Source organism: Candida margitis, assembly GCF_024628925.1.
Source record: "Candida margitis strain CBS 14175 chromosome Unknown scaffold16, whole genome shotgun sequence".
Lineage (NCBI taxonomy): Eukaryota > Fungi > Ascomycota > Pichiomycetes > Serinales > Debaryomycetaceae > Lodderomyces > Lodderomyces margitis.
Window position 1 is genome coordinate 167255 of NW_026261824.1, and position 13582 is coordinate 180836.

Sequence of the window (13582 nt, forward strand, 5' to 3'; positions counted from 1 at the left end):
CAAATTCAACAATTTCTTAGAGATGTATTTAGGTTTGCTTCCAAAAAAAGGCATATAAAATAAAACATCTCATTGAAGAGTTAGCTACACGACATTAATTGATCAATATATCAACAGGTCAAATGCGAAAGAGATGTTCTTGAATGCAAAGGATAAAAGTAAAAAAGATCAGTTCACTATTTTGCAACTGAAACGGATCAATTAGAAAACTAAAAGTTCAGCTACAAGTAAAATTCCACACACTAGATTACGTTTACTAACATTTTCATCACATTTCAAATACATCCTAGGTTTTGAAGAGGAAACTTACTCAGTCTATCGGCATTGAAAATGCCCCACTGTGTTTCCCATTGTTGATTCGAGGTCCAAAACACTTCTTTCCACGGCTCATCATATGCTTCAAAAAAGTAATACTCGAGCGGCAACTCCCTCATTGTACATAAAAATGTGCTAAGGAAGATCTTCAAACTTGACACACCTGCTTGTCCATAGCGATAGCGACCGCCTCCGCTTGGCCACCCAACTTCTGTAATGACAATCGGGGTATCGATGTTCTCATTGTGCGGCAAAATCTGGAAATCAAGAAAATGCAACACCCAGTGGGTCGCATCTTCGACGGAAACACCACCGAAAAAGGGTTGAATGTTGGCACCGACTATGTCACAGTTGATTAGTAACTCCAGATCAATGAGGGACCCAATTTCCGAAGTACCCACGGGAATGTCATCAATTTTCATCACTTGTAAAAATCTCTTTGCATCATGGATGTATTCTATCAACTCTTTTCTGGTTTTGTCACCTCTAAAAAGAACTTCGTTTCCAATAAATATCGAATTGATTACTCTGGAAGGGTCTGGGTGCTTGGCAATGACTTTTTTCATCATATCCATCTGCTGTCGGTTCAATGTATCATTCTTACCAATCCATACCCCCATTGCCAAGGTCATGTTCAAATTCATATGATCAATGGCATCCAATATCAACTCGGCTTGTTCACATTGCATTCCATACGTTCTTATACGTGTCGTTATGGTGGAGATTTTTGCCAAATCTAGCATCGCATCACGCTTAGTGAACTGACAATGGGGCTCCAACGCATTATTGGGGGAGTAAGCAATGCCGTGAAACATGATGTTCGATACACCTTTCATTAAATCTGTGACCTCGTTGTCGCCCTTTGCCGCAATACTTAACCCATCAACCGAGTTACTTACAACTCCAAAAGGTTCCTCCTGCAGCAAATGTTTAGCAAACAACTCTCTCAAATGAGGGTTGTTTTTGCCATTATTAAAATATGAATCAACCGAGTTGCGAGTCCCGTGAGATAGAATGTAGATAGCAATTAGGAGTCCCCCTAAAACCATTCCAGCAAAAACTACAGATACAGATATAGCTATACCAACTTTCCAGCGAGAGGATGCTGCCATGCTGTTAGATTTTCCACTGATAGAAGATTCAGAATTGACTCTCTTTCCATTTCCGTCTTTCTCGGCCAACTTGCCAATAGTTGGAGCTCCTTCAAAGTTCATTGACGCAGACAATCTTCTGTACAATGAATCCTCACTTTCTATATTATTTGGACCCGAAAGGTTGAGACTCACCAAATCACTACCAAATTTCGACTTTACACCAGTCCTTGTTCTGTTTGTACTTTCTGAAAGGGGAGAGTTGGCACATGAATGATCTCCACTTTCTGGTCCTTGCCCTTTCCCTTGCCCTTTCCCCTGTTCATGCTTTGATGCACTGTCATACTTTCTGGTGTAGATGACTGTAGCATCGCGTTTTTCAACATGCTTGTCAATTTGGTCGAAATGAAAGCTTGATGCAAACTCGGAACCAGTGTTGATGATATTTGCACCCAACGACTCACTTGACTTGTCACCGTCGTGATTAATAACACCCAGATAAGCTGATTTCTTCTTTTTATGGAAATGGTTCTCTGCACCATTCAAGGCTGCATGCATTTGGTTGTTTCCAACTTGTGACGACTGCATCTCAAGACTATTTTCTTCAAAATCTGGCTGTTTTTTATTCTCAACTTCTTTGGAACGCCTTGAGGATATTCTAGTGGTTCTCAGTTGATCCAAATGTGAATCAAGAACTCCTGGTTTGTCTAACTTTGTCCCTGAATCCTTTGATCCTGTATATTTGAATATCATCGGGTCATCTTGACCTCTGGCTGACTCCCCAGAAAGCTGCTCATTTGCAGAGTTGCCGTGAAGGCTGGGTGATGTATCAGCAACCGGTTGTACAGTTGGCGTTTCAGATATCTTCACTACATTGTCAGCTAAATCTGTGTTTTTTGTCTCTTTCACTTCCTTTTGCACCTGGGATGAAACAACTTGAGATACATCTGCTTTGGGGGTTTCAATTACTGGATCTGATTCCATACCAGCATTGGCAGCAGTTGCACCATACTCCATGAATACATTGTATGAGGTAGCCCGTGCAATTTTATAGGGGTTTAATTTGACCAAATGGGTTGCACCTTCTTCACTGCGAAGTGGGGTGTGGTCTCTTCTGTGTGTAATTGGGGCTGTAACTGACCTCTTTGATGACTTGCCTTTCTTGTCTTGCATTGCATTAAGAAAATATTTCAAGCCCCTTGATGTTCTAAGTTGATTGTTTGGTTGTAAAATTTAAACCACTTTCCCAACCAAATTTTCTTCCTCAAAATCTCCAATTATTATTATTATTTTTTTTACCGCTTTTTTTTGCAACACACCACGGTATGCACATCGCTGCACTTTGGCTCAACCATTATAATCATATCGCTGAACGGTATTATCATCGTGCATGAACATACATCTGTAACACAAACTTTGAGGTTGCAAAACACTAAAGTAGATGTCTACAGCAACGTGCTCTAAAAATGTAATGTATTTGCACATGTCTATAAACCACTAATACCACCACCACCACCACAGCAGCTGGCACCAAACAATTGTCCTCACCTCCATAAAAAGATATAGGCGTCCTTGCTTTAACATTTACAACAGGAAAATACAAGATTACCCAACCAAGTTGCACATGAGGTCACACAACCCTCACCGTTCTTAGGGCAACAGTCGATTACTCCGAAACATGTGAAAAATTCAATACAGAATTCAGTACACTCATTGTGTTCTCGGTGATACCCACTATGTCCAGAGAAATCGGAACCAGAACTGGAGGAAGTTCCTGATGATGACGCAGACGCGTTGGTTTTCTGAGGTTTCAAGCCCTCAGGATTAGCTGGGCCTACAGCCCATTGCAGCTGTAGTTGAAATGGGTCCTTTTCATCTGTAGCTTTGGGTTCCGTTGTGATTGTTTTGTTCTGAGGTTGATATTTAGGTTGCTGTTCTGTGTCGTCTTGTGGTGTCTGAGGTGATTGAGAAATCTCACTCATAGGGATAGATTCTGGCATGGTTTGCTATGATTTGTGATTCTGTATCAATTTAAAGTGTAACAGCCCCAATTTGCTATGAACGTAGGTCCAGGTAAGTCCAAAAGCTGAAATGAAAAGAAATGGTACGCCAAAATGATGTCAAACTGCGAAAGAAAGAGAAGAAAAATTCGTTCTTTTTTTCTTTTTTGTTTCTTTTTTTTTTTTCTATTGTTTTTGTTGTTTTTTTCCTTTGAAAGGGGGTTTCAGGTAGTAGTAGGTCCTGAAGATTGTGCTCGCAAAACATGGTACTATGAAAAGTAAGTGAGGGTCACAGAAAATGGTTTTATGAAGCTGGTTTGAAGCTTCAGAAATCAGCTTTAGGAGGAAACTAGGAACGTTTTTGCCCAATACGGAAGACAACTAAAGACCTCTTAGTATGCAGTACACCAAATAATGCCGTTGTTTTGTGGTACGCTTCTAGCCTGGAAATACCGTTGATCGACAAAGTAGCTATATGTAGCTTGAACATGAAGGGTTTTTTCAAAGGCCTATAGTGGTTGGCAAGTCGGTGATTGATAAGATGAGTTTGACCGATCGGTATTTTCTTGCCGGAGTTACATTCGAGGCACAATTTTTTGTTTTTCCGTTTTGGGAGGTTAATCCCGCGCCTGAAAAAAATTGACTTTGCAGCATTTGTTAAAGCCGTGTCGTGACTAATAGCCTTGATTCCAAAATGCTAACAATTTAGACACAAAGTCCGATCAACTGTGATATGAGAGTGACTATTTGGGTAAGACATACGGCAAACACTCCTTCGTAAGTACTGTCACTTTTCTAGAATATAAATTGGTTTACGAATCGCATCTAGGATTTCTTGAGATTTGAGGTTGGGAAATAATAACTATCATGAAAGTTACTACTTTACTGTTTACAATTCTCGGTTTGTTGTTGGTGAAAGTTTCGCATGTGGCAGGTGTCGCTGAAGTAATTGAAGGGGGCTATCAAAATCAACCCCCTGTTGAATCATCAAGGGCTGATCCTTATTCAAACGTGACTCCTTTAAGTTTGCAAACAAGCTCTACATCTGTTAACCCAACACACAGCTCAACTGTATCGAGTACATCATTGTCGTCCTCCATGTCCAAAGGAGATGCAGCCCACTTTATTATGCCAGTATTTGCTTATTATATAATTTCTCTAATGTTGTAAGTTTTTTCATGAATACACACGTTATTACTGATTTATTAGCTGTTGTAGATCCATTAATAAGAGGCATCGATGGTTTATGTCTTTGCAATCGTAAAACATACCAAATTCAGTGGTGATTCAGGATTTAGGATACACTCTAGTAAACGCCCGAAACTTTATCTCTATTACCTATTTGGACGGAAATTCCGTTTGCCAACAAAGGAAAGATCAGTTTATGCATCAGGGCCTAAAATGAACTTTTCGCACCCAATGTTTACACGGAGTTAATTTGAAGTTAGTCATAAATGTAATAAAAACAATAAACAAACACCGATAGCTGTGTCATACACGGCTAACAAAGTATTGTTATTTCGCCATCAAAAAGAAAAAAATAAAAACATAGTCTTTATAAGTGATGTATAAATATCGTGATGTTATATTTTTGACAGGGTTTACATTTTGGTTCAAACTAATCTATCCCTCACACTTTCCATCAAATCAAATCAAATGAGACATTTCCTTTTGCTCAATTGCATCACATTGCTAATTGCTTCATTTTCGTTTGCTATCGTCTCACCCATCTTTGGCCAAGCTGAAGTTTACAATTTATTGGAGGGCAAAGTATATCAACCTGCTGACGCCGCCGGAGAAAATATTGGAAAAACATTTGTTGGTGGCGAGCCACCTGCTGCAAGGACCATTTCGCAACATACATCACCACTAAGCACTTCATCGTCCATTGTTCTGATATCGACCGCTGATATAAATGGAACAAACATTGGGGTGAGCTCTGCTAGCGTTTCTGGAGGCAGTCGTGTTGCAGCACCAGCTTGGTTAATTACAATGGGTGAAATAGTGAGCCAATTCTTTCCTATTTAAACACCATATAAATGCATGGATTCAACACAGTTCGAACCATTAACCTCTGAGGCATCAAAGCTCCGATTTCTGGAATCAAATGATTTTATTGAAATTTTAGAGGGGCAGATAATCCCGGACTTCGAGAAGTTGTATTATCTAACACAAAATTGGTTTTCGTTATGTGACATTAAGTCAAAAAAAAACATGCCGGTTTATTATTGGCAAAGGTGACTGACAACAACTGCATTATTAATCGATTTCACACCCCTCATCTTCAGGATCCTCAGGTTATCTGGTTTATCTGTGATCAATGCTATCCTTTATCGATTTTGTAAGTTTTTATATCTCTTAATAGCACGTATACTTTGAAACACCAACTCTAACGAATGTAGAAAACCGACATTTCAGGTTGCTTTCATGCGGATTCAATAGTAACTTTAACTTTGAATGGTTGTGGCTATGAACCAATTCCAAATGGAATTCTGTTGCTTTTGTACTCTGTTGCGTGCCTAAGCATTACAATACACACACACTGTCAATAAGATCAGACAACAGAAGACTTTTGAGAAAACAAAAGCTGAATTAGAGGGGAGGGGGGGTTATCATCAAGAATCTGTTATTTAAGGTTGTCTAGAAGCATTTTTTGGAAATCAATAATATGCAAAGATCGAACATTGGAATAAGCATGAAATGATGATTCACAAGTGAACTCATTGTTGGAAAAAATTGAGAGTATACCTTACATTAGTTTTAATACAGAACAATATAACCAAAATATAAGAAACAAAAATACGCCTCTCTACTTTACAACAGATTATGGGCAAAAGTTCAAGGTTCAAGGATGTTACTTCACTTTCCGGTCATTTCACATTTGAATCATGGAACAAGGAACTCAAATTCACTCTGTGTATTGATCACAACGATCTATATTGGCAAAAAGGCAATGTTCGACGGGAAGAACCAATTCAAAAGAAACATGAAATTATACGAAAAGTACCTAGCCCCCCTTGGGGAAAAGTTTGTACCAACCAAATGGATCCATGTCAAACTTTTCGCCAATACCTAATAAAATTATTTGTTGACATGCTTTAGAATAGTGCATAGTGAGTTTGGATGCAGCACAAGTCTGACAATTACGATGAATAGGGTTGATATTGTTGGTATTCAATGAAGTACAATTATGTAGTTCCATTGTGCAATTCCAATACATGGAAATCCAAGATCCAAGATCCGAATAATGTAGATTATAAATAGAATACAAGTTATCCAACAACTAATTATATCCATCAAGAAAGAAAATAAAAGTTTTAACATGGACTTAACCATTCTCTGCCTCCCTCTTCTCCTTCTCTGACGAATATCAAAAGAAGCAGAATACCCAGCTCCCATCGATCTCCTACTGCCAAACACACATACAACCAGAATAGGTAAAGTATGCGTGGTTAGACAAATCACAAAATTTTGAACGCCTCTAAATAAAACAAAACTGTTTCCAGGTTTCGTTAGACATTCTCAAGGCGAACAATTAAAAGTTCAATGGTAAAGAAAAAGGTGTTGTCGAATTAAAATATTTCTCTACAACTTGCTTTCGCCTTTTTATAATTTGGAAAATTGAGAGAATAAAAGGGGGAGGTACAACCAATCAATTTTGTTGAAGAAAATATATTATATTTAGATAACCACCCAAAAGCAAATCATAGGGAACTACAAAACTAAAACCTTTTATTACCGTAACAAAATTTCTCTGTCTATATTCCCTTCATTTCTCTCTCTCTCTCAGTCTCTCTACTTACTTATTATTAATTAAATACTCTATGAATATCTCATAAATTATAATAAATTGATCCAAATTCTGCACCATCCCCACTCGTTGTCTTCGTTGATGTTGCACCAATTTATAAACCAAATCAATATCCGAATCCATTACTCGTTGTTTCAGATTCTTCCATGCTTGAATCAATGCATCAATAGTTATGAAAACTCCAGTTCTTCCACATCCAGCAGTACAATGAACCAACAATTTCTTATTCAATTTGTGATCTTCTATCAATTGGTTCTTGTATTGAACCATATCCAAGATTGATTTGAATGATTGAGGAATTCCGAAATCAGGCCATGATAAATAATGGAAATGATATATATGATTGTTAATTAACCGCAACTTGAAATCAGGATATGGAGTATCAATCATTTCAATGGACTTGACTTTGGGGTGATCGAAATATTGAATTGGTTTGGTTTCTAAATTGACGATAATTTGCACATCTTCTTGTTCAATGGTGGACCAAAAATCGTCAATTGTTGATGCCAACGGGTTTTGGGTGGCAATGTAGGTGATGCTATTACTTATTAATGCATTGGTGTTAATGTAGTTACCATTAAAGTAGTCATCTTGTTGACTGTATTTGTGGTTGCTATGGTTGTGCTGGTGTACATGACTATGGTTTTGCTCTGCCTCTTCCGCCTCTTCCGCCTCTTCCTCTTTAGCCAGCACATCGTTCTTAGCTTGACCCAACTTGACTCGTGAATGTTCATACGGCCATACATTATTAAACCTATTCTTGTAACCAAATTCAATCCCTTGTGGTAATTGGAAATCAATTTTAGAACAATCTGGGCAACAAGGCGAAAAGATTTTATCCTGGCCTTGAATATTGGCAGTATATGGTGACTTGAAATTGGAAGCCATCTTATTTAATCGACACTTTTCAATTTCTTCAATCTTGTTGAACTTGGCAATCATATACTTCAACAGTTCATCATTAGAGTCTTGTTTCATAAATTGTAACCAGTGGGGGAGTGTCAATTTAGCAGGAATTTCTCTCAACTTATACTTGTACGATGAGTCGGTTGATTCAGACACGCTGGTATTTGACGATGGTTTGGCAAATTCATTAGGTAAATCACTGAAAAACTCTTTATTTGTATCGCTTCCCTTCTTCACATCATAATCATTATTTTTTTTAATAGATTGAACAAATTTGGTCTTAAAATTGGTGGCTGATGGTAATGTGAATCCTGACAAACTTTTGGTTTTGCGATGTCCATTGGAATTTGCACCGCCATCATTGCCATCTCTGCTATTATTCATGAGTGGCATCGTTTCAACCACTCCATTATTTTGAATCAAAGCACCAGAAAATCCACCGTCAAGATAATAAATGTTGAACCTATCATGGTATTTTTCAAACTTTGAAATAGTTTGATACAAGGGGAAAGTAATTGCATCATTTGAAGAACATTGATCATAAATTAAAATCGAAAGTTTATCATCCTCTACTTCTTCTTGTTGCTGTTGCTGTCCTTCCTTTTGTAAATGTTTTGTAAATACTTCTTTCAAATCGCTAGACAAATCAACCATATTAATCAAATCAATTAAACTCATTGAATTACGTTTTAATAATGTTGTTGGAAGACACAAGTTAGTTGACTTGGTAATCCTACTTTTGGAATATAAATTAAAAGGACGAACATCGAAAATGAAATCATAATCTTGAGGGTTTAAACTGGCAACTGATTGCTGAGAAACAGTTGATGGGAAACTAGTGGCAAATGTAGGTGTAGTGGGAGAAGGTGAGTTAAATTTAAATGATGGAGTAGATGGCCCCAGTATTGAACCTGATCTAGGAGTAGATAGCGTACTACTATTACTATTACCAGTAATATAGCCATTATTCTTGATAACTGAAGAAGACGAATGATAAGGACTTTTTGGCAGTAAGAAATGGCCATTTTTAGCAGTGGTAGTAGTAGTACTGTTATTAGGGGTATATTGATTATAAAGCAATGGCACTGATTGCGATTGGTGTGGTTGTATATGCAAATTATGAGGCGAGGAGCAAGCATTGTTTGTGGTGTTTGATTTGTTCAGCTGCTGCAGTTGATGTTGATGTTGGGGTATTGAATGTAAGGAAGGAGGGGTGGTATCAGAATGAGACGAGCGTGGCGTTGACTCAAGATTAGGTAGTTGTTGCAGTTGCAGCTGCAGTAGCTGTCGCTGTAGATTAGGTGTTGCTTGTTGAGTTTGTTGAGGTAAGGGTGATACTATGTTTGTTGTAGTTGGTGTACTGGTGTTGGAGCCGTTGCTGTTGCTACTACTATTACCACCGTTGATGTAATTGTTGTTATTCGTACTACCATGAGTATGTGTAGTATGAGGAGGACTCAACCCATTCGGACTACTGGTTGTTGCTGTTGTTGCCATCGTCTGTTTTTTTTTTTTTCGTTTATTTTTAGTTTAAATGGATAGAAGTGTTCTAATGTGTAATGCAAGAAATGACTTTGATTCTGTTGTTCCAGGTGGTGTCAAAATATATATATATATATATATAAAAGAAAAGGAAAAGTGGTTTGTTAATATAGTTTGGGTGTGTTTTGCTGGGTATTTAGATTTAGATGTTTCTTTTCTATTCCTTTGCGCGTGTGTGACTGTCTCTGTGGAGAGGTTATGTTAGCTCTCCTTGTAGTTCGGGGGGTGTTTGTTTAAAAAATTGAGGTTTTAAATTTGAATTAAAAGGTTAAAAAAAATGGAAAATAGAAAATGGAAAAGTTGTACCAGTTTTATTTTTATTTTTATTTTTATTTTTATTTTCTTTTTATTTAAGTCTGATATATTAGTTATATACAGTACTAGCTTACATTATAGAAGACCAGCCATACACAGACACAACATAAACAATCAAACAAACAATCAGACAAAACAGCCAAACAGATAGACAAACACCCCCCTCCCCCCTCTCATAAGATAGAAGAACAAAACAAAACAAAAGCAAACGTCAAGTCCAAAAATATTGCATGACACACCCTTTCCTTAAACACATAATAGTTGAAAAGAAACAAACAAACAAACAAACAGACAAGCAAACTACAAAGTCACACACACACCAAAAGAGAAGGTCATACAAAATCAGAAAATAAAATAAATCAATCAATCAATAGATATAACATCATCACTAATGATAATAATAGTAGTAGTAGTAGTAGTAGTAGTAGCTGTAGTAGCTGTAGTAGTAGTAGCTGTAGTTGTATCAACCAATAAACTGTTTGTAGAAAATAAAAAAACACGGAAAATAAAAATTTAATTTAATTTAAATTTAAATTAAAATGTTATATTCTGAAAAGAGTGGGAGATCTATTTCTTTTAGACAATAGAAATAAATATGGGTCTAGAACCATCTTGTACGAATACGTCATTATTTTCTTTTTTTTTTTTTTTTTTTTTTCGTCTTTTAAACACGCACACACACACATAAAGATGTATATACTTCCCCTCCCTTTCACTGTATGTATATACATAACATATACTTAATATATACTTAATATATACTTAATACATACTTAGTGTATGTATTAGATCTATCTATTGTTTCATATATGTTAACTTTTGTAAACAAATGATGATTCATTATTGATGAAAGAATGTCTCACTCCAACAGTAATTGTACCTCTGTTTTAACCATTTGCATTATTACACAGTACTATTACACTTTACACTAACTGTTAACTAAAGTGTTGCAATAATAAATAATATTTAGTTTGTGGTGTCATATAATATTGATTATTACTAGCATGACGTAATTTATAGTTGTTACTTACACAATAACCCTAAATAACCAAGAGTATTCTTTTTTGTACAACAATCCAAATGGCCTAGATTCTTGATAAACACATATATATCCATACTTTAACTAGAGAAATATCACTAGCCACATCTACCACATACACACACTTATCTACATCACACTAAACTACGCTACACACGTACCGTCAGACACATAACACATTTATCACAATTTTCATTCTAAAGACATATCTGTAATTGTATATAGAGCGCGTGATCTTACGCCACAGACAAAATAATAAAACAAAAACACGCGTATGAATCATAAACCCCAACCCCAACCCCAACCCTAATCTGCAATTCAGTCTAATACCCATACACATGCCACCTTCGAAGTAGAATATACTGGAGAAAGAGAATAAAGAGCGTGAGAGAAAGAAGCAATTGGATGTCATTAAAGTTAGAACTACACCGTCGAATCTAACTTATGGTCGCATTTTATTTCCTTTTTGGTAAGTCCTAAGTAGAAATTACCTATTATCGAGTGTAACTTTGCGTGGAAATCAAGAGATACCTGGTAACATCGCACTTTGTAGCCATCTGACTCCAATTTTATTTTAGAGTAATTAAAGTTGATAAAAATGGAATATCTTCAATAGTTATTACCAGAATTAAGCGGATTACCGATCCCAAGTCATGCCACTTTTACTTTTTACATGAAAGCTTCTGATCTCCACTTATTGGCTACATTTTGGATTTCGACAACATGTACTATTTCATATTTCCCTCTACAGATTCGCCCGTGGAATGAGCTCCCACCATCTCGTCCAACCTTTCCTTGTATTCCACTTCCTTCACCTTGTCTATAATATCTTGCAACTTTTCCCCTTTCATACATCCATCAATGTCATGTAAACTATATCCACATCTGTGGTCAGTGATTCTGTTCTGGGGGTAGTTGTAAGTCCTTATTTTGTCACTGCGGTCAGTAGTTTTCACCTGCGACGTTCGAAGATTCTTTTGCTTCTCCAACTCTTCGATCCGCTCCCGTTCCGCCAATCGACTACGCAATATGGCAAATGCCTTGGCCTTATTCTGTGGCTGTGACCTTTCATCCTGCTGGGTAACAATTAAACCAGTTGGAATATGCACTAATCGAACTGCCGAATCAGTAGTGTTGACATGCTGTCCTCCTTTCCCGCTGGCTCGCATGGTATCGATTCGCACTTCGCCCGGTTTAAACTGAAGCTCATCATTGCGTAAACTCTGTTCAGTTCCATCCGATAGTTTAGGTAGAATAACCACTGCTGCTGTTGATGTATGGATTCTACCTTTTGACTCAGTCTCGGGCACTCTTTGCACCCTATGAACACCACTTTCGTGACGTAATACATCGTAAGACCCAGGCTCGTCAATAGACAATATCGCCTCATTGATAAATCCACTGGCAGTTTTTCCTGTTGATACGATCTTGTATTTCCAATTTTTGAACATTGCAAAGTTGACGTACATTTGTAGTAAATCTTCTGTAAACAAACTAGCCTCGTTCCCACCAACTCCCGGCCTTAACTCTATCATAGTTTTACACTCGGCATATTTTACCGGTGGCAACAATTTGGCTTTCAACTCATTGCACAACTCTTGCAATTCTGGAACCAATGACTGAATCTCAACTTTTGCATCCTCAATTAACTCACTGTCTTTTATCCTTGAAAGCTCTGCTATCTCTTCGCTGAGTAGCGTAAACTTCTTGTACCTGTCCATTATTTGCGATATTCTATCAAACTGGATTTGAAGTTCGGGGTCATACGAATCCAACTTTTTCGACAATTCATTATGTTCATTTCGCAAAAAATCAGCACGTTGAACTAATAATGGGTGAAGTTGAGGTAATGTTGTATCCGCTGCTTGTATTACTGTAGAATAAAGTCTGAAACTCGGTAGCAAGTTTCGTATACGGTGGATCATATTTGTGTGTATGAAGAGCAGACCAGTTAAAAGGTCGAGATGGGAAATTTTCATGTCGCGAAAAGTGTTGTGAAAAAGAGCGATCTCTTGAGACATTGAATTTCTTCTTTGCCCCTCCCACTTTCTCCAATACATCAATCATGTCCGAATTTCCCACATTGACTCTAGATGAATTCTGCAAGGCCATTAAGGATATATCACAATTTGAGCTAGAGTCAAAGAAGGATCAGCAGCGACATTTTATTCTCAAATTGGTCGAGACCAACAATGAGTTGCTTGACGAACTAAATAGAGAAGGCACATCATCCGAGGACAAAACGCTATATACTGAAACAATCGATGAAAATAGAAGGAGCTTGCTTGAGCAAATTGGTAGAGTAGCAAGCATAAATCTGGAATTGGTAGAGAGGCGATTAATCAGTACCGAAGAGAAGGACAAGGAAGAACAAAAATTGCTTGACGAGATCAACAAAGCTGATAAAAGTGCTAATAAGATAATTGAACCGAAAATCGTCGAAGTTGAAGAAGCAGAAGAAGAAAAAGAAGAAGAAGGGGTAGTGTTGTAAGCATTCTGCGTAAAAAGGGCGGCCGGACAAATACGTGAGCAATGTTCCACGACCGAGTCTTATTAAATCTGG

The 13582-nt window shown here is 37.3% G+C and overlaps 5 protein-coding genes across 5 annotated transcripts; 2 read left to right on the top strand and 3 right to left on the bottom strand. All coding sequences in view use genetic code 12, as the record gives it.

Annotated features, from left to right (window-relative positions):
• Positions 1-275: 275 nt before the first annotated feature.
• Positions 276-3406, bottom strand: CANMA_003347 (btgC; the record flags this gene model as incomplete). Its single annotated transcript, XM_051815515.1, has 2 exons — positions 276-2613; positions 3117-3406. 2 exons carry the CDS (start codon positions 3404-3406, stop codon positions 276-278), a joined length of 2628 nt encoding a protein of 875 aa, XP_051671085.1.
• A 1656-nt stretch (positions 3407-5062) lies between these two features.
• Positions 5063-5434, top strand: CANMA_003348 (uncharacterized protein; the record flags this gene model as incomplete). The annotated part of the gene is made up of 1 exon (XM_051815516.1): positions 5063-5434. One exon carries the CDS (start codon positions 5063-5065, stop codon positions 5432-5434), a length of 372 nt encoding a protein of 123 aa, XP_051671086.1.
• Positions 5435-7205: 1771 nt separating this feature from the next.
• Positions 7206-9620, bottom strand: PTP2 (tyrosine protein phosphatase; the record flags this gene model as incomplete). The annotated part of the gene is made up of 1 exon (XM_051815517.1): positions 7206-9620. One exon carries the CDS (start codon positions 9618-9620, stop codon positions 7206-7208), a length of 2415 nt encoding a protein of 804 aa, XP_051671087.1.
• A 2127-nt stretch (positions 9621-11747) lies between these two features.
• On the bottom strand, positions 11748-12944 carry CANMA_003350 (uncharacterized protein; the record flags this gene model as incomplete). Its single annotated transcript, XM_051815518.1, has 1 exon — positions 11748-12944. The coding sequence occupies one exon, from the start codon at positions 12942-12944 to the stop codon at positions 11748-11750; it is 1197 nt and encodes a 398-aa protein (XP_051671088.1).
• A 140-nt stretch (positions 12945-13084) lies between these two features.
• CANMA_003351 (uncharacterized protein) lies at positions 13085-13510 on the top strand (the record flags this gene model as incomplete). Its single annotated transcript, XM_051815519.1, has 1 exon — positions 13085-13510. One exon carries the CDS (start codon positions 13085-13087, stop codon positions 13508-13510), a length of 426 nt encoding a protein of 141 aa, XP_051671089.1.
• Positions 13511-13582: the final 72 nt, after the last annotated feature.